This window comes from Bos indicus, chromosome 13, assembly GCF_029378745.1.
Source record: "Bos indicus isolate NIAB-ARS_2022 breed Sahiwal x Tharparkar chromosome 13, NIAB-ARS_B.indTharparkar_mat_pri_1.0, whole genome shotgun sequence".
NCBI classification, from domain to species: domain Eukaryota; kingdom Metazoa; phylum Chordata; class Mammalia; order Artiodactyla; family Bovidae; genus Bos; species Bos indicus.
Genome location: NC_091772.1, coordinates 73,791,997 through 73,809,974, shown reverse-complemented (window position 1 = coordinate 73,809,974; position 17,978 = coordinate 73,791,997). Strand labels below are relative to the sequence as shown.

Below are 17,978 nucleotides of genomic sequence, written 5' to 3'. Positions count from 1 at the left end.
GTGACCCAGGATTGGGTACTGCCTGACCAAAGAGAGGGTTGAACTTTCATTGCTCCCCTCCTCCTTGACCTCCCCCGGCCCAGCTTAGGGAGGGGAGAGGAGCTGTCTGTTGAACAATCTCCAATGGCTAATGATTCAATGCATCATGACTAGGTAATGAAGCCTCCATCAAACCCTCAACAGAGCAAGTCATTCATGTCCTTCGAGAGAACTGAGATGGACCCAGCAAACAATACAGGTACCTGCTCCATCACTGCTCACCTGGGCCACTACAGCATCTTGCTCCCCAGACCTCTGTCTCTGCCCTTCATCTCCTAGAGGCACTCTCTGCTCTGCAGCCTCAGGGATCCTCTTAAAACTTGAGTCCTATTGCATGGCTCCCATGACCAATCCCTCAGTGACTCCTCAGCTCTCTCAGAGTCAAATTTGGATTCTTATAAAGTCCTACAAGGCTCCTCACGACCTGCCCCTGTGGCCTCTCTGCCTCATCCCCTTCCACTCCCCTCCCCTCACCCCCCAGCTCCAGTCACCCTGGTCCTGGCTGCTGCGCAAACACACCAAGCTCATTTTTGGCAGCCTCTGCCTCCTTATAACAGAGGGTTTCCCTGACCCTCTATAGAATTAGTACAGCCTCCTTTATCCCCTTCACTCTTTTTCTTCACATCACTCATTGCCACCTGGCAGAGGACTTTTCCCTTTCTCTATGATCTGTCTCCCTCCAAGGAGGCAAGTTGGGCTTCCCTTGTGGCTTAGCTGGTAAAGAATCTGCCTGCAATGCAGGAGACCTGGGTTGGGAAGATGCCCTGGAGAAGGGAAAAGGTACCCACTCCAGTATTCTGGCCTGGAGAATTCCATGGACTGTATAGTCCATGGGGTTACAAATAGTCTGACGTGACTGAGCAACTTTCACTTTCAAGAAGGGAAGTTATTTTGCTATTTTGTGTACAGCTGTTTCCCTACATCAAGAACAATGCTTTTAGGGACTTAAGAGGTATTTGTTAAAGGAATCAACTTCCCACTCCATGTTCAAGCCAAGAACACAGCTGTTGAATAGAATGGATATCATTCAATCGCTGTTTGATGATGAGGCAAGTCAACATAACTATGAATCCAGCACTACCATTCTATATCTTGAGAAGATAATAAAATAATAGACATAGGGGACAAAAGGAAGGGCCTTGAGTTTTGACTAACATTGCTCCAGTCTGGAAAAAATAGCCTTGGCCCCACGAGAGAACCTGGCTCTCCCTGCAGTTGTCTCAGGCAGAGCAGAAACTCAGCTGCCTGCCTCTACCCCTGCCTTTCTAATTAATTTTAATGATATAGAAATAATCATTATTTGATACCAAGATATTTGGAGCAGGGAAGGGAAAGGTAGGCAGAGTAAGTCTTCCAGATCTTCCAGATGAAGACATGTTGATGGAAAATGTACCTCACTGGTTATGAAATGTAATTGTGCGTGCTAAGTCGCTTCAGTCATGTCTGACTCTTGACAAACCCATGGACTGTAGCCTGGCAGGCTCCTCTGTCCATAGGTCTCTCCAGACAAGAATACTGGAGTGGGTTGCTGTACCCTCCTCCAAGGGATCTTCCTAACCCAGGGATCAAACCCACATCTCTAATGTTTCCTGGATTGGCAGGTGGGTTCTTTACCACTCACACTACTTGGAAAGCCCATGAAATGTGATTAAACTCTCAATATTCATGACTGGTCATCCCTTAAAAGAACCTGTGTAACAGGTAATCCCACCCCTCATTCAAGTGAGGAAACCGGAGATGACTTGCCCCGGGACACACAGCATGTAACTACTAAAGTCACTACAATATAATCATGTCACATCCCATTTGATAGAGGACCTGATTCTGCTGAGGAATTCTTATAAAGTAGATAATTGATAATCACTGCTGGGAGCACAGACCCACACTAATTACACCCCTGGCTCCTGAGCCACAATCATCCAATCACAGGGAAGAGCAAGTCTGGCTTATGTCCCTGACAGCAAATACTTGCTGTCCCTACCTATACCAACCAGTTCTGAAATGCCCACCGGGCATCCCACAAGTCAGTTCACTTGAATTGCGGTGTTAGGCAATTGTACTGAGGCTTCAATAGGTAGGCAAATTGATTGAATCATTGATCATTGGTGATTGAACTCAGTCTCAGTACCTCCCTTCCCCTCTCCCCAGAAGTACTAGGGGCTTAGAGTTCTAATTCTCTGGTCACCTGATGAGATTTTTTTGGAGACAAGCCCCATCCTGAAACTACTCTGGGTCCCTTTCTTTGACTCATCACATTACCTTATAAAAGACGGTCAATCCCAAACAGGATGTCTGCACCAGGAACCAGAACAAGGATCAAGTACTGATCTTTTCATTACACTACAGTGAGATTCGAGGACAAGGCAGAGACTAGGAACAGAGAGTCTCAGAGATCAGGTCCCTGATGTCATATAGTTGGGCAGGAAACTTTTTTTATGCTGGAAACATGATTTCTTTCTTTCTAAGAGTCAGCAAACATCCCTGGAGTTAAAACTGCCCAATTTCTCAGGAGAAATCCGGAGAGGGTTGGCAGTGTCCACCCCACCCCTGTTCCCCAGCCCCTTTCATGGACTCCCCTCATCATCCCACTCCCAATCTGTAGAGGAGAGGTGAGCCAGGACTTACCATTGTCCTTGCAGCTGGTGTCACCACTGGGATGCTGGTCATCAGGGTGCCCAGGAGAAGGAGAAGGGCTGCAGAGAGGCAGAGCCGGCTCATCTTCGTGGCCTTCAGGAGGGCTCCTGAGGATGCTGGGGATGGACTGGGCTTTCTATATCCTGGCTGAGGGGTGGGATCAGGTGATGAGGAAGGGAAGTGGGCAAGGGGAGGAGTTGGGTCAGTCCTGTTTATTGCTTAATCTCCCCACCTAACCAGGGTTCCCATTTCTGCGTGCAGGGGCCAAATGCCCAACAACAGCACTTCTCAGACATGATGATACCTGTGGGTCTCATGGAAACAAGGATTGTGATCAGACAGGTGGAACTGTGTCCAATATGGTCACTCAAGAAGCACCCCAGCACCTAGAGCAGTGCCTGGCATTGATGGATGTCTGTGAGTGGATGAGAGCCAATCAAAGGACAGATAAGCGATCAGCAGTGTGTGAGCTCCAGTCCTCCATTTCAGCCTGCTGCAGGTGTTATCTCATCTGGGCATCAATGCCCTTCCCCCGCCCTCCCACCTCACCTACCTCAGGAGGCAGCTGTGACAAAGGCACCTTCCTGCAACCATTGTGGTAACATCTCAAGCAGATGGAAATTGCAGTTTACCTGCAGAGGCCCAGGCAGTAGCTGAGCTGGGGGAAGGCAATGTTCTCCTAGGGGGCCTGGCGCGGGGGCAAAGATCCTCATTTTCTGGGGACAGAAAGGAGTAAGGGGAGGGGGCAGAGGGGAAGCAGGGAGCCGAACATGTCTCTGCAGCATGATCACCTGCCATCCCTCACCTGGTTTTAGCCACAGGAAATCTGTCTGTCTGAGTGGACCTCAGGACAGGCTGGAGTGGATTTGTTGGGGGCTTGGAAGACTGCCTGCAGCCATCTCTTCTCTCTACTCTCTCCTCAGTGGTTTTGCAATCAGAGCACCTCAGTCTGAATCCTGGCTCTGCCTCCTTCTTACTTTGTGACCTGGGGCCAGAAATCTCCCAGAGCCCCGTGTCTTCAGGTGTCAGAAGAGTCATGCCCTCATCATGAGGTTGCTGTGGAAGCAATGGAGGCAACAGACAGACATTCCTTCTCCCAGAAAAGTCAAAGTCCTTTGTAATAATAACTATAATGAGTAATGACAGCAGTTAACATTTAGCTCCTTCTGTGTGCAGTCATTATTCTAAGCATTTGATGTACATTATCTCATCTAATCCTCAGGATAATCCTAAGAGAGAGGGTGAGGAAATCTTCATATTTTCTAACAATACAGATGAGAAATTTGAGGCAATAAGAAATTCGTCATTTGACTAAGGTCATACTGGGTAGACAGGATTTGAACCCAAGAAACTGGCTGCATCCAGTCTGTGTGCCATGCACTCTGCTGCTTTGTAAGGAATGAAGTGTGGTACACAGGTGAGGGTTTACACACCCTCCCCCTTCACTCCTCCCATCTATTCATTCCCCATTATAGCTGTGTGCAACAAGGCTCTCCCATACACGCTTACTCATCCACACACAGACAAGCATCTTCCCACTGACACACACATACACACTAACAGCAACCAGTGCCAAGATGTTACACAATTCCCTTTGTGGAAAACTTTATCCCCTTTAATGCTCACATCAAATCTCTCCTCTCTAGGGGATATTTCCACCTTGCCACCTATCACGGAGGCAGAAAAAATGAAGCACAGAGAGGTGAAGGCATCACCCAACACCAAACTGCTGATCAGCAGTAAAAACAAGACCACAGTAAAAATAAAACAAAGATAGAGCCCAATCTTCTAGGCAATTACACACACACACACACACTCACACACCATGCTCCACTTTCAGGGTCAAGGAGAAGGAAGCCAGGCTCACTGTCTAGAAGCTCCAAGAACATGCCCAGACAAATGTCAGGCGGGCTCAGAGCAGGGAGATGAGCTGAGAGGACAGGGAGGGTTGGTGGCCGGCCTTTGAAGTGGGGCAGTCTTGTGGGACCTCATCTTCCACCTGTGAGGTCTGCTCTAACTCTGGAGATTTTGTCAGAATGGAACTGACTGGGAGATGGCCAGTTGGTGTCGGAGAATTGGCTGGTGTTGGTAGGAACACCAAGAATTTGGTGTCTGGGAAAAACCCAGGGCCACTCACCTCTGGGCTTCAGTGGCTGAGATGAGGCTTAGGAACAGGAGAGTGATGAGTGTGGGGCCGTGCGTCCAGAAACTATTACCCAATATCTGCATTTAAACGGTTCTTGCAGATGTCAGGCACTCTATCCAGTGGATTTTGACAGAATAATATCTTGACTTGAACTTACCACTCACTACTAAGTGACTGAGGGCCACTCACTAATCTGCAATTTTCCCGTGTGGAAACAGGTGATGTCTACCATGCAGGTTCCGGGAAGGGATTACCTATCATCATAGAAAGAGTTTATTTACACATTTTATGGCCAAGATATCCATTTCTACCAAGATATTGTTACCAAGTCTGCTGCTGCTGCTGCTGTCACTTCAGTCTTGTTCGACTCTATGCGACCCCATAGATGGCAGCCCACCAGGCTCCCATGTCCCCGGGATTCTCCAGGCAAGAACACTGGAGTGGGTTGCCATTTCCTTCTCCAATGCATGAAAGTGAAAAGTGAAAGTGAAGTCGCTCAGTTGTGTCCGAACTCTTCATGACCCCATAGACTGCAGCCTACCAGGCTCCTCCGCCCATGGGATTTTCCAGGCAAGAGTACTGCAGTGGGCTGCCATTGCCATCGTTGTTACCAAGTCTAAGCTCGCTCTATTCGCTGCACAACAGGTCAATAAATCAGAAGATGAGGTGTGGAGAAATCGGGCAGACCAAGAAGAAGACGGCAGGCTATTGTCTCAAATTAACCATCTTATGGCATCTGGATGCCAGGATCTTTATTACAAAAGAGAATGGGAGGTGGTAAGGAAGTAAAGTAAAAAGACCGTAAGTCTTACAAGTATCTCCTGGAATGACCAGCCTCAGGGAGGGAATGTGTTCATTACTTTTTTCTTGAGGCTATTCATAGGTGGACAGGGTCAGGTGTTCAGTGCCCCAGACAAAGGCACTTTGGTTTAACGTTCAGACAGAGGGGCAGGGTTCCCCAAGGCAGGCCATTATGTACAGACAGTATCCTTTTAGTGAACAGAAGCAATGAGAAACAAGGGTGAAAGTAAAAGAAACAGACCCAGCATGTAGTCAGGGGTTCTATTCTACCCTGTAACAATCATTCTCCTAGTAAAAATATTTGTCTGTCAAAGACTGATGTTATTTCTACATCATTAATCAGAAAGTCCTGGAACAGCTGAGCAGAGCTTCTGCTCTGCCTAACGGAGCTACAGCCAGAGACCAAGACATGCACAGACAGCTTCATGGGAGAAGGGCGGAAAAGCAAGTCCCAGGGAAGGGAGGATGAGTTCAGTTTGGTCAAAGTTGAGTCCAAGGTGCCTGGAGAGCATTTATGGGAAGATGTTGAGGAGACATTGATTCATCCATTCACACGTTTAGGAAACGCTGATCACAGATAGAATGAGGGCTTCCCTAGTAGCTCAGACTGTAAAGAATCCCCCTGCCAATGCAAGAGACCTGGATTCAAAGCCTGGATTGGGAAGATCCCCTGGAGAAGGAAATGGCAATCTACTCCAGTATTCTTGCCTAGAGAACTCCATGGACAGACCAAGGGGTCTCAAAGAGTGAGACACAGCTGAGCGACTAACAATGGAGGAGATGTGTAGAGTGAGGGGCTTTTCGGGGTACAGAGTACCATCCCCTCTCAGGAAATGCCACCCTTACAGCACCTCAATGTGTTCACTTCCCCGGAAGCTCTCCAAAACCCCAGTATTTAGGGGCTTTTATTGGCGATGGCACCCCACTCCAGTACTCTTGCCTGGAAAATCCCATGGACGGAGGAGCCTGGAGGGCTGCAGTCCATGGGGTCGCTAAGAGTCAGACACTACTGAGCGACTTCACTTTCACTTTCATTCATTGGAGAAGGAAATGGCAACCCACTCCAGTGTTCTTGCCTGGAGAATCCCAGGGATGGGGGAGCCTGGTGGGCTGCCGTCTATGAGGTCGCATAGAGTTGGACACGACTGAAGCGACTTAGCAGCAGCAGCAGCAGCATTGAGGTTTCACTGGGTCCTGAAATTGAATTATCAGTCATTGGTGACTGAATTCCATCTCAGCACCTTTCCCTCTCCCCAGAGGTCGGCAGAGTTGAATATTCTAAACTTATAATCAACTGATTTCAGTGTGATCCTGAAGCTATGTACAGACTTCTCTTATAGTCATCTCATTGCCATGTAAAAGTAAATTTCAAGAGCTTCCAGAAGCTGTTCCATGAATCAGGACAACAGTCAAAAACTGATCTTTTGATTCCACTATAGTGCAGTTCAGGAATAAGGCAGTGACCAAGAACAGTCTCAAAAACGGGATCCCTGGTCTGGTAGAATGAGATGGGATTTTTTTTTAATATAAATTTATTTATTTTAATTGGAGACTAATTACAATATTGTATTGGCTAAACACATAATGACCCACTCCAGTGTTCTTGCCTGGAGAATCCCATGGACAGAGAAGCCTGGTAGGCTGCAGTCCATGGGGTCGCACAGAGTCGGACATGACTGAAGCGACTTGGCAGGCAGGCAGCAAACATATAATGATTCCTTTTGAAAGTTAAGAAACATCCCTGAGTTAAAACTGCCCAACTATCCAAAAAATCCAGAGATGGTTAGCAGCACCCAACCCATCCCTACTCCCCAGTCCCTTCCATGATGAGAAATGGAATCAATTCAGTCTCTCAGTTGTGTCTGACTCTTTGTGACCCCATGGGCTGCAGCATGCCAGGATTCCCTGTCTATCACCAATTCCCAGAGTTTACTCAAACGCATGTCCATCAAGTCAGTGATGCCATCCAACCATCTCATCCTCTGTCTCCCCTGTCTCCTCCTGCCTTCACTCTTTCCCAGTATCATGGACTATTTCCAGCCAGATCAGTAAACAAAGGGTATCGCAGTCATCAGCAATTGGAGCCATCAGGTAATGTGAGCTGGTGAGCCCTGAGCAAACTCAGAACGTGAAAATGGCCCAGACAGCTGAGGTGCATACCACAGGAATGATTTCAATGAGCCCAGACTCTTCCATCTCCCCATAAATAGAAAAGTGCTAAATTCTTTAATTTGGGATATCTGGTTTTCTTCAATTTTCAATAATCTTTTGACATTCAGATTACCTGCCATTTGTTGCCAAACTTCTGTATAACCTGGCTCCCTCTCCCCAACCCACTTGCCTCCTGAGAGCAGTTCTCTCAGGGTTAACTGAGATGGTGTCTCCCAGGCTTGAAGTCCTAAAAATTTCCGCCAAATGAAACAATTCTCAACTTCGAGGTTGCATCTTTTTTTCCCCAGCAGACAACTGATCCCTTCATTTCCCCCACCCACCAACCCCCCCCCCCCGCCCCCGCCTGTAGAGGAGAGGTGAACTGGGACTTATCCTGGGCCTGGTTGCTGGTTGCACTCCCTTGGGTGTGGGCCACTGGGGTACCCATGATGACAACGAGAAGGGCTGCAGAAAGGCAGAGCTGGTTCATCCCTGTGGTCGCGGGAGGCCTTCTGCAGATGCGGGGGGCTGACAGAGCTTCTCACACCCCTACTGAGAGGTGGGTACAGGTGACAGGGATGGGAGTAAGGAAGGGGAGGATCTGGGGTCAGGCTTGTCCAGTGGGAAATCTTCCCACACAACCAGAATTCCTGCTTATGTCCGCTGGGGAAAATGCCCAGTAACAGCGCTTCTCAAATTTGACTCCGCCTGTCGGTCTTGTGGAAATAAAAACACATTCTGACTCCCCAGGTCTGGGTGAGGCCTGAGAAGCAACATTCCTAACAGACTCCCTGTTACAGGTGTGTCCCAGTCCATTTCCTCTCCTATTAAATGATCCATAAAACCATGCTTTGAAAGCAAGCCTGGAGGAGCCCTCACTGGGCTGGAGGAGAAACCGTCATCTGTAATCACTTTTAATGTGGGTATTGCCTCTTCACCTCTGGGGTCTAAGGCAGAGAAAAGCTGCCTCCCCCACACACCTTGGGAAAGTGAAAGAGGAGCCAAGATCAGGAAGAGCTGACTCAGGAAACCCCACATTCTCTCCCACTAACTTGCACCTCTTCCTAATTCTCCACCTTTACCTTACTTCTTTGGAATGGTCACATGCTATATGATAAGTGCATATCACAAGTACAAGTCACTGAACTTCCTTTGCAAAAATAAAGGGTCTTCTTCCATCCCTCAAGGATGAAATGACTGATGAGACCCCCATTCTCTTCTCCTTCACTCAGGATGGCATATAAGCCTCAGTTGCCAGACAGTTTCCAGGTCTCATGTCTTTGGTGACGCTGTACAGATGAAACTTGTTTTTCTCCTGTTTATCTGTCTTATGTTGATTTTATTACCAAATCAGCCAAGGAATCTAGAAGGGAAATAGGGAAATATTTCCTCCCCTACAACAGTAGGAGGACCTGGGTTTGCAAATTACTTAGTGTTCCGGGGCCTCAGTGCCTTCATCTGTAAAGTGAGACTGTTTATAAAAATCAACCTCATTTATTCAGGATGCTGTGAACACATGTGACCAATGAAGAGAGAATGCTCAGCTCTGTGCCCCTGGGTGGTAAATGCTCCAAGATTTCAGGGCTCCTCTTAAAATCATCAGTGTGACACCCAACTCCCAGTAAGAATGTCTGGATCAGATCCCAGGCCTGTGTTGAAATACATATCCAGACCCAAGATGTCTGGGGGGCTGTGTTAGCAACCTTAAACTTTATTCTGTGTTCTTATAAATGGTCCACAGTCCTTTGGAGCCTTGGGGGTGGACACTGCCCACTTCATGGAGTGTTAAGTAAAGTTTGTGTCCCCTAAATTGTCATCTTTAGTCATTTTTAATGTGGGTATTGCCTCTTTACCTCTGGGGTCTAAGGCATCTCTAACTGAGGTCAGCAGTGCAGAAAGTATATGCCCACGTGCCTGACCACAGTAAAAACCCAAGACTCCCAGACAGGGGTGAGCTTCCCTAGTTGGCAACACCCTGGACATGTTGGGTTGAGGGAACCAAGCAGAGGCTTGTGCCTGTGTTTCTCCAGCTTGACCACATGCATTTTCTCCCTCTGTTGGTTCTACTCTGCATGTATTTGCTATAAACTTAAGTATAACTTTGTGTCCCATGAGTCCTTTTATGAATTAAACCTGAATGTTGAGTAATGGAATATTTTCTGCCATATCAGTTAAAAACAGATAGGACAGTCACAATTGCAGCCACCATGGAATGTAAGCTGGTGAGCCCTGAGGGAACTCAGATAGGAAAGAACACCTGTTATCTAGCAGCCATCAGACTGCAGCCACTCCCCACGATGAGCCCCGAGGGAACTCAGGTGTGAAAATACAGGACACTGGTCCCAGACAGCTGAGGTGCGTATCGTAGGAATGATTTCAGCAAGCTGCTGACTTAAAAACAACACACAATGTGAGCGCTGCCAGTTAAGTTTTACTGGGGGCAAAATGAGGATCACAGCCCAGAAGATGCATCTCACATAACTCTGAGGAACTCCTCCAAAGACATAGGGCAGGACAGTATATATGTGATTTTGGTAAAGGGAGAGCACATGCAATCAAGCACATATTTTTTGTAGAAAGTTTCTTCTAGTCTCATGAAGCTTCTGCTAGTCTTGAGAAACAGTTGTCACCATGAAGGTTTTAATGCTTTTCTAGATATGAGGAGATACAGAATTGGACTCATAAAATCAGCTCCTGAAATATTTAACCTGGATACCTGCTCTGCCACCTTTTTCCTGAGCACAGAGTGCCTCATTTCTGCTCTCCATTCACTGAACATTCAATGAACTCCTTCAGGGAATGTTGAACGTCAGCAGCTACCACAGCACATGATTTAATCCTTATAGAGGTAGTTCGCAAGCCCCCATGGCAACTGCCAATTTGTAGCTGACAACGCCCCCTCACGGTCATACTGTTCAGTGGTTAAGTGACATCTGACTCTGTGACCCTGTGGACTGCAGCACACCAGGCTTCCCTGTCCTTCCCCGTCTCCTGGAGTTGGCTCAAACTCATGTCCATTGAGTCAGTGATGCCATCCAACCATCTCATCCTCTGTTGCCCCCTTCTCTTCCTGCCCTCAATCTTTCCCAGCGTCAGGGTCTTTCCCAATGAGTCAGCTCTTCGCATCAGGTGGCCAAAATGTTGGAGCTTCAGCTTCAGCATCAGTCCTTCCAATGGACATTCAGGACTGATTTTCTTTGGGATTGACTGGTTTGAACTCCTTGCAGTCCAAGGGACTCTCGAGAGTCTTCTCAAGCACCACAATCCAAAATCATCAGTTCTTCAGCATTCAGCTTTTTTTATGGTCCAACTCTCACATCCAAACCAGACTACTGGAAAAACCATAGCTTTGACTATATCGACCTTTGTCGGCAAAGTGATATCTCTGCTTTTTAATATTTTGTTGGGGCTTCCCCTATAGCTCAGTCTGTAAAGAATCTGCCTGCAGTGCAGGAAACCAGGGTTTGATCCCTGGATCAGGAAGATCCCCTGGAAAAGGAAATGGCAACCCACTCCAGTATCCTTGCCTGGAAAATCTCATGGACAGAGGAGCCTGGTGGGCTGCAGTCCATGGGGTTGCAAAGAGCTGGGCAAGACTGTGCAACTAACACTTACACTAGGTTTGTCATAGCTTTTCTTCCAAGGAGCAAGCATCTTTTAATTTCATCTCATGATGATCATAAGTTCAGCCATAATTTGGGAGCCATTTCATGACCATTTTGTCCCACATTGCTAGAAAGGCTCATTCCTAGTTCTCGTGAAGATTTCTGATAGGCCACTCAGTGTGCTATTACTGGACTAGGTCTTATCAACATTGAAAGGGCTCTGGACTAACCTGTCTTACTTAAATTATTATAGTCCAGGAAAAATTCCCTCTTGTTGTATCTTCCCATATCTAGAGTTGTACTATTATAATCATTGACCACAAAGAGAATTATATATTTGCTCAACTGATTCAAGTCCCCTAATCATCATTTTCATTGGAGATTCAGTCACACATTTGGTAATGCAATAAACAGCAATCTTGTAAAACAAAGTACCAATAACATAACTAGTAGCATTATTAAAGTCATAAGTAAGAATTAAGCCAAGAACTTCTGTTAGGTATAGCCCTGTATATTCTTAGGCTGTCTGACTTAGTCTATTCTATACCAATCTTTATTGTTGGGGTGGGAGAAAAATTATATATTGGCACTGCCGTAAAGGCTCCCAGCCCAATTTCCTAGTGTTACTAGGCTGGTTATCCTTAGTATAACTTAATTGTTCCCAAGATAAAGGGGGGCCTTAAATCTTAAATGACCATAGTCTGGTGTTAACCATATAACCCATAATCCATGTGAGAGGTCTTATTGCTTGGTTGAATTTTTGCTTGTTGCTCTGATTGAGCTTGAGTAGTTTAGAGGAAAATTCATATTATGGCCACGGTCGGAGGTATTATTAATTGGTCAGGTGAGAAGATTCCACCTAGTAATGTCAAGTGTAACCTGGACAGGACTGAACTTTCTTTCTTCTAAAATAAAACTATTTAAAGATCACCCAATTAGAGCCTTGAAGTAGAGAAATCCACCAAGGCAATCTAGAAGTACTTGACACAGATAATTACCACAACCCAACTGGATTGATTTTTTAAACTAGCATAGGTTCGTGTCCATGATAGAAAAACAATTGATTTAATTGCAAAGGTCTAATAAGCCAAGAAAACATTGTAAGTGGTCATATGAATCAGGTCCAGCATCTTGGATACGCTGTCTACTTATATCATCTTCTTCTCATCCTGGTGGGGTGTAGTTTCCTCTGTTTGATCATCATTTCAAGGTGAGTTTGAGGTCAGCAGTCTTCTCTATAGACCAGTCCAGCAGAGGGGCCTTTAGAAGTGGGAATTAATCCAAGAGCTAATTTTCCTTCACTGTGCATGAGCTAATTAAGAGTACCTGATAAAAAGTCCTTCCATCCAGACTGGAGATAGCCCTTTAAACTATGTCTTTTCCAATACACATAATACCATTTGCAGGTCATGGGGCATCTGATCTTCATCCAAAGATTACTGAGATAAGCTTCAGAAACAAAACTTAGAATGTTCTTTTAATAATTCAATTAACTTTAATATAGCGTAACAGCAAGGAACTATCTGGGAAGTGAGTCATGGAGAATTCCATGGAGAGAGGAGCCTGGCGGGCTACAGTCCATGGGTTCACAAAGAGTCGGACACAACTGAGCGACTAACACGGTAAATATAGACCTCCATTAACATAACTGTGAATCAACATAATCTTTTTCTCTCCAAAATTTCCCTCATTTCTACCAAATGTATCCAAATTAAGACTAATTTGTTGAAAAATATGTCTGGTCTCAAAAAAACCCTGGTCTGGTAATTTATATAACAATAATTGATCATATAGGCTTTTGCTTTTCTGAAATTTTTTATAAGAAGTCTCAGACTGAACGTTAAAAAAAAGAAAAGAAAAACTCTCAGGATTAGAAAGGTCATGCCAAGGGCTTATCACATGTTTCACTTACAGATCTAGGTGAATTTCTCCCTTTACAAAGTCCCCAAAATACCTTGAAATTTCTGTATCTGCTGGTGAGGTTGCTTTCCTAATGTATCTGATAAAGCTTCTGAAAACCTAAGAGTTCACAATCTCTCAAGGAAGATTTATACAAAAGTATCATTTACCAAATTACTGTAAATCATAATTAGATTGAGAATCTGTGTTTTACACCTGTAAAACATAGATCCAACCCAGTAACTTTTCAGACAGAATCCATAAAAATTATAACCATTTTCACCAGTTTACTCAGTCTTTTTGTTAATTAACTCCTTTGTTAACAGTTTATGAAGCCATCAGTTTTCTCACTGTGTGCTTGCTCAGTTGCTTCAGTCGTGTCCAACTCTTTGTGACCCCATGGACTGGAGCCTATTAGGCTCCTCTGTCCATGGATTCTCCAGGCAAGAATATTGCAGTGGGTTGCCATGCCCTCCTCCAGGGGATCTTCCTGACCCAGGGATCGAATCCACAAGTCCTGCATCCCCTCCCTGCATTACAGGTGGATTCTTTGCCACTGATCCACCGGGAAAGCCCCTAGGTTTCTCATTAGGATTCTTTCATTTCTTACCCAGCTTAGCATTAATGACCTGAAAGTCAGAAACATATTTATACAAAAGTTCTTTCTGTTAATCTTTTTGAAGAGGAAGCATTTTTGCAAAGTCATCAGAAGAAAACCATAACTGTTTATAATGACAAAAGAAGTCACATTTAAAATCTGATAATCCAATTGATAAAGTAACTTGGCTATGCTGTGACATACAATACTTGCAGATAATAACTATAATTACGACTGACAACATTTGACTGGGACATGTCAGAATTTTAGGAACTCCATATAAATTTTAGAATGTCTATATTAGTAATAATTATCATATAGTATAACCTAAAAGATTAATTACTCATTTGACAATACTTCCCATGTACTTTAACATACAAAATGAACCTAATTAGTTTAATATTAATGATGTTTCAGGGGCCCTTTGAAGCATCCCAAATAGATAAAGGTCAAAAGGACTTCCTTAGAATTTCATTTAGGAAGTTTTGTCAAAGAACATCAAAAGGGTTTAGAACACTCAGACAGGACCATAGATCACTGTGAAACAATAGTTATTCACTTAACCAAAATAACCATAAAAGAATTCAAAAGGGAGGGGATATATGCATATCTATGGCTGACTCATGTTAAGGTTTGACAGAAAACAACAAAAGTCTGTAAAGCAATTATCCTTCAATTGAAAAATAAATAATTTGGGGGAAAATAAAAGATTTCAAAGGCAAATACAGAGCAGATCACTTAAAAGTAAAGAACTCAAAATCTGTTATCAAAGGCAGTTCAACATTTTAAAAAAACTTGTACAATGCACAGAATTCTTTCCTCAAGGCCTGTTTCCCACAAAGCTTTCTGTAGCCATCACTTCATTTGCCCATCCAAAAAGAGTTACCTGTAAGTCAAGACCTACTTTTTCTTTTTTTTTATTATTTATATTTGTTTATTTATTTTTTGTTCTGCTGGGTCTTCACTGCTGCGCCAGCTTTTCTCTAGTTGTGGCGGCGGCGGCGGCGGCTCTCCAGCTGCGGTGCACAGGGTTCTCACTGTGGCGGCTTCTCTTGTGGAGCACGGCCGTAGGGCACGCAAGCCTCAGTAGGTGCGGTTTCTGGGCTCTAGAGCACAGGCTGAATGGTTGTGGCCCGTGAGCTTAGCCGCTCCTCAGCAAGTGGGATCTTCCCAGATCAGGGATAGAACCCATGTCTCCTGCACTGGAAGGTGGATTCTTTACCACTGAGCCACCAAAGAAGCCCCGCTTTTTGTTAATAAGTTCAATTCCATTCCTCATGCTTTCTTTACTGAATACACACACCCTACTTTCCTTAAGCAACCATGAATCGACTTTTATATTAGCAATCCGTAGATTGGTGAGCATAAATACCAGGGATAATTTCTAAAAACATTTCCTTTCTCACAGAGAACATCTCAGGATGGCACCAAACATACTCATTAGTAGTCCAAAATATCGTGAGTTTCTCTTTAAGAGGAAGCCAGTGTTCCATAATTAATGTTTCAGTGTTTGATTTTATTTGAGAGTGACCTAGCTAGCTGTTCAATAAACTTAAATCATTTAATTTAGCACCACCCTAGAAATTCAATTCACCAAAATCTAGAGAGACTAAATTAGACATTTCTAAAGCACAATCATTCTTAAAAGAGTTTATCTAAAGTTCTTATTTAAATTTTCTCTCCTTAAAAGTTTCTTCACATTCTTTCCTTGCTGAAAAATCCGCAACAGATATAATAAGGTCTTAAAATTCTGAAAGAGACGGGAATACCAGACCACCTGACCTGCCTCTTGAGAAACATGCAGGTCAGGAAGCAACAGTTAGAACTGGACATGGAACAAGAGACTGGTTCCAAATAGGAAAAGGAGTATGTCAAGGCTGTATATTGTCACCCTGCTTATTTAACTTACATGCAGAGTACATCATGAGAAACGCTGGGCTAGAAGAAGCATAAGCTGGAATCAAGATTGCTGGAAGAAATGTCAATAACCTCAGATATGCAGATGACACCACCCTTATGGCAGAAAGTGAAGAGGAACTAAAAAGCCTCTTAATGAAAGTGAAAGAGGAGAGTGAAAAAGTTGGCTTAAAGCTCAACATTCAGAAAACAAAGATCATGGCATCTGGTCCCATCACTTCATGGCAAATAGATGGGGAAACAGTGGAAAGAGTGTCAGATTTTATTTTTTGGGGCTCCTAAATTACTGCAGATAGTGATTGCAGCCATGAAATTAAAAGACTCTTACTCCTTGGAAGGAAAGTTATGACCAACCTAGATAGCATATTAAAAAGCAGAGATATTACCTTGCCAACAAAGGTCCGTCTAGTCAAGGCTATGGTTTTTCCTGTGGTCATGTATGGATGTGAGAGTTGGACTGTGAAGAAAGCTGAGCGCTGAAGAATTGATGCTTTTGAACTGTGGTGTTGGAGAAAACTCTTGAGAGTCCCTTGGACTGCAAGGAGATCCAACCAATCCATCCTAAAGGAGATGGGTCCTGGGTGTTCTTTGGAAGGACTGATGCTAAAGCTGAAGCTCCAATACTTTGGCCACCTCATGTGAAGAGTTGACTTATTGGACAAGACCCTGATGCTGGGAGGGATTGGGAGCAGGAGGAGAAGGGGACAACAGAGGATAAGATGGCTGGATGGCATCACCAACTCGATGGACATGAGTTTGAGTGAACTCTGGGAGTTGGTGATGGACAGGGAGGCCTGGCATGATGCACAATTCATGGGGTTGCAAAGAGTCGGACACGACTGAGCGACTAAACTGAACTGAAACCTAGGCACAAAGAAAGCATTATACTGATTGTTCTACTGATGACTCTAAGACATATCTATATTAATTAGATCGACAAATTTAAACATTAATACCAGGTACTAATTTAATATTGAATATTTCCCAATTCATATGAACTTGAAATCCATCTAGTTTAGTGTCTCATATTTGGAGTTGTTTGGTTTGTAAGTGCTTGCTTTTGTTTGCTGCTAAGTCACTTCAGTCGTGTCCGACTCTGTGTGACCCCATAGACGGCAGCCCACCAGGCTCCCCCATCCCTGGGATTCTCCAGGCAAGAACACTGGAGTGGGTTGCCATTTCCTTCTCCAATGCATGAAAGTGAAAAGTGAAAGTGAAGTCGCTCAGTCGTGTCGACTCTTAGCGACCCCATGGACTGAAGCCCACCAGGCTCCTCCGTCCATGGGATTTTCCAGGCAAGAGTACTGGAGTGGGGTGCCACTGCCTTCTCCATTGCTTTTGTTTAGGCCAATTAAATTAGAGCTCATTTATAAGCTAACCTCAGCAATACTATCCAAAGACAGAGAAAGACACAAACTGAGACGTACATATACTCAGACATGACAAGAGATCTAGCTTCATTTTCTAAACGTAGTCATGAATTAGATATCTCAATATAAAACTCACTATTTGATATGAAAGATGTCAAAAGGTTTCAGAACCCAAACTTTGCATCTTCTCATACATAGAAAAGTACTCAAGTCTTTAACTTGGAATATCTGGCTTTCTTTTTTTTTTAATTCATAAAACCTTTATATTTTAAGAAATATCTTTTTTTTCTATGTACTGCTTGAAACAATAATTGAATAACTCCTCACCATGATCCTGAGATGCTCATAAAAAATTAGGGGTGGTATAACCATTTTATAATACATACCTATGTCAAATCATTATGTACACCTTAAACTAATACAATGTTGACAGCAACTGTATCTCAATAAAAGTGGATAAAAATGAGGGTAGAGTGATTAGTTGCTTGACCCTCTTTCTCTGTCAACTTCAGAGAATGACAGGCCCACCACTAAACCAGAATTTTTGAACATGCTCCTCTAAGGGATCATTCGGAGAAGGCAATGGCACCCCACTCCAGCACTCTTGCCTGGAAAATCCCATGGACGGAGGAGCCTGGTAGGCTGCAGTCCATGGGGTCGCTAGGAGTCGGACACAACTGAGAGACTTCACTTTCACTTTTCACTTTCATGCATTGGAGAAGGAAATGGCAACCCACTCCAGTGTTCTTGCCTGGAGAATCCCAGGGATGGGGGAGCCTGGTGTGCTGCTGTCTCTGGGGTCGCACAGAGTCAGACAT

The 17,978-nt window shown here is 44.5% G+C and overlaps 1 protein-coding gene across 1 annotated transcript in view; it reads left to right on the top strand.

Moving 5' to 3' along the window:
• Positions 1-17,978, top strand: part of LOC109567706 (trophoblast Kunitz domain protein 1-like) — a 47,275-nt gene that overhangs the window by 23,391 nt on the left and 5,906 nt on the right. Inside the window, exon 6 of the mRNA XM_070800672.1 lies at positions 14,861-14,959. Coding sequence (XP_070656773.1) covers positions 14,861-14,959 — 99 coding nt within the window. The remainder of the gene's footprint in view (positions 1-14,860; positions 14,960-17,978) is intronic.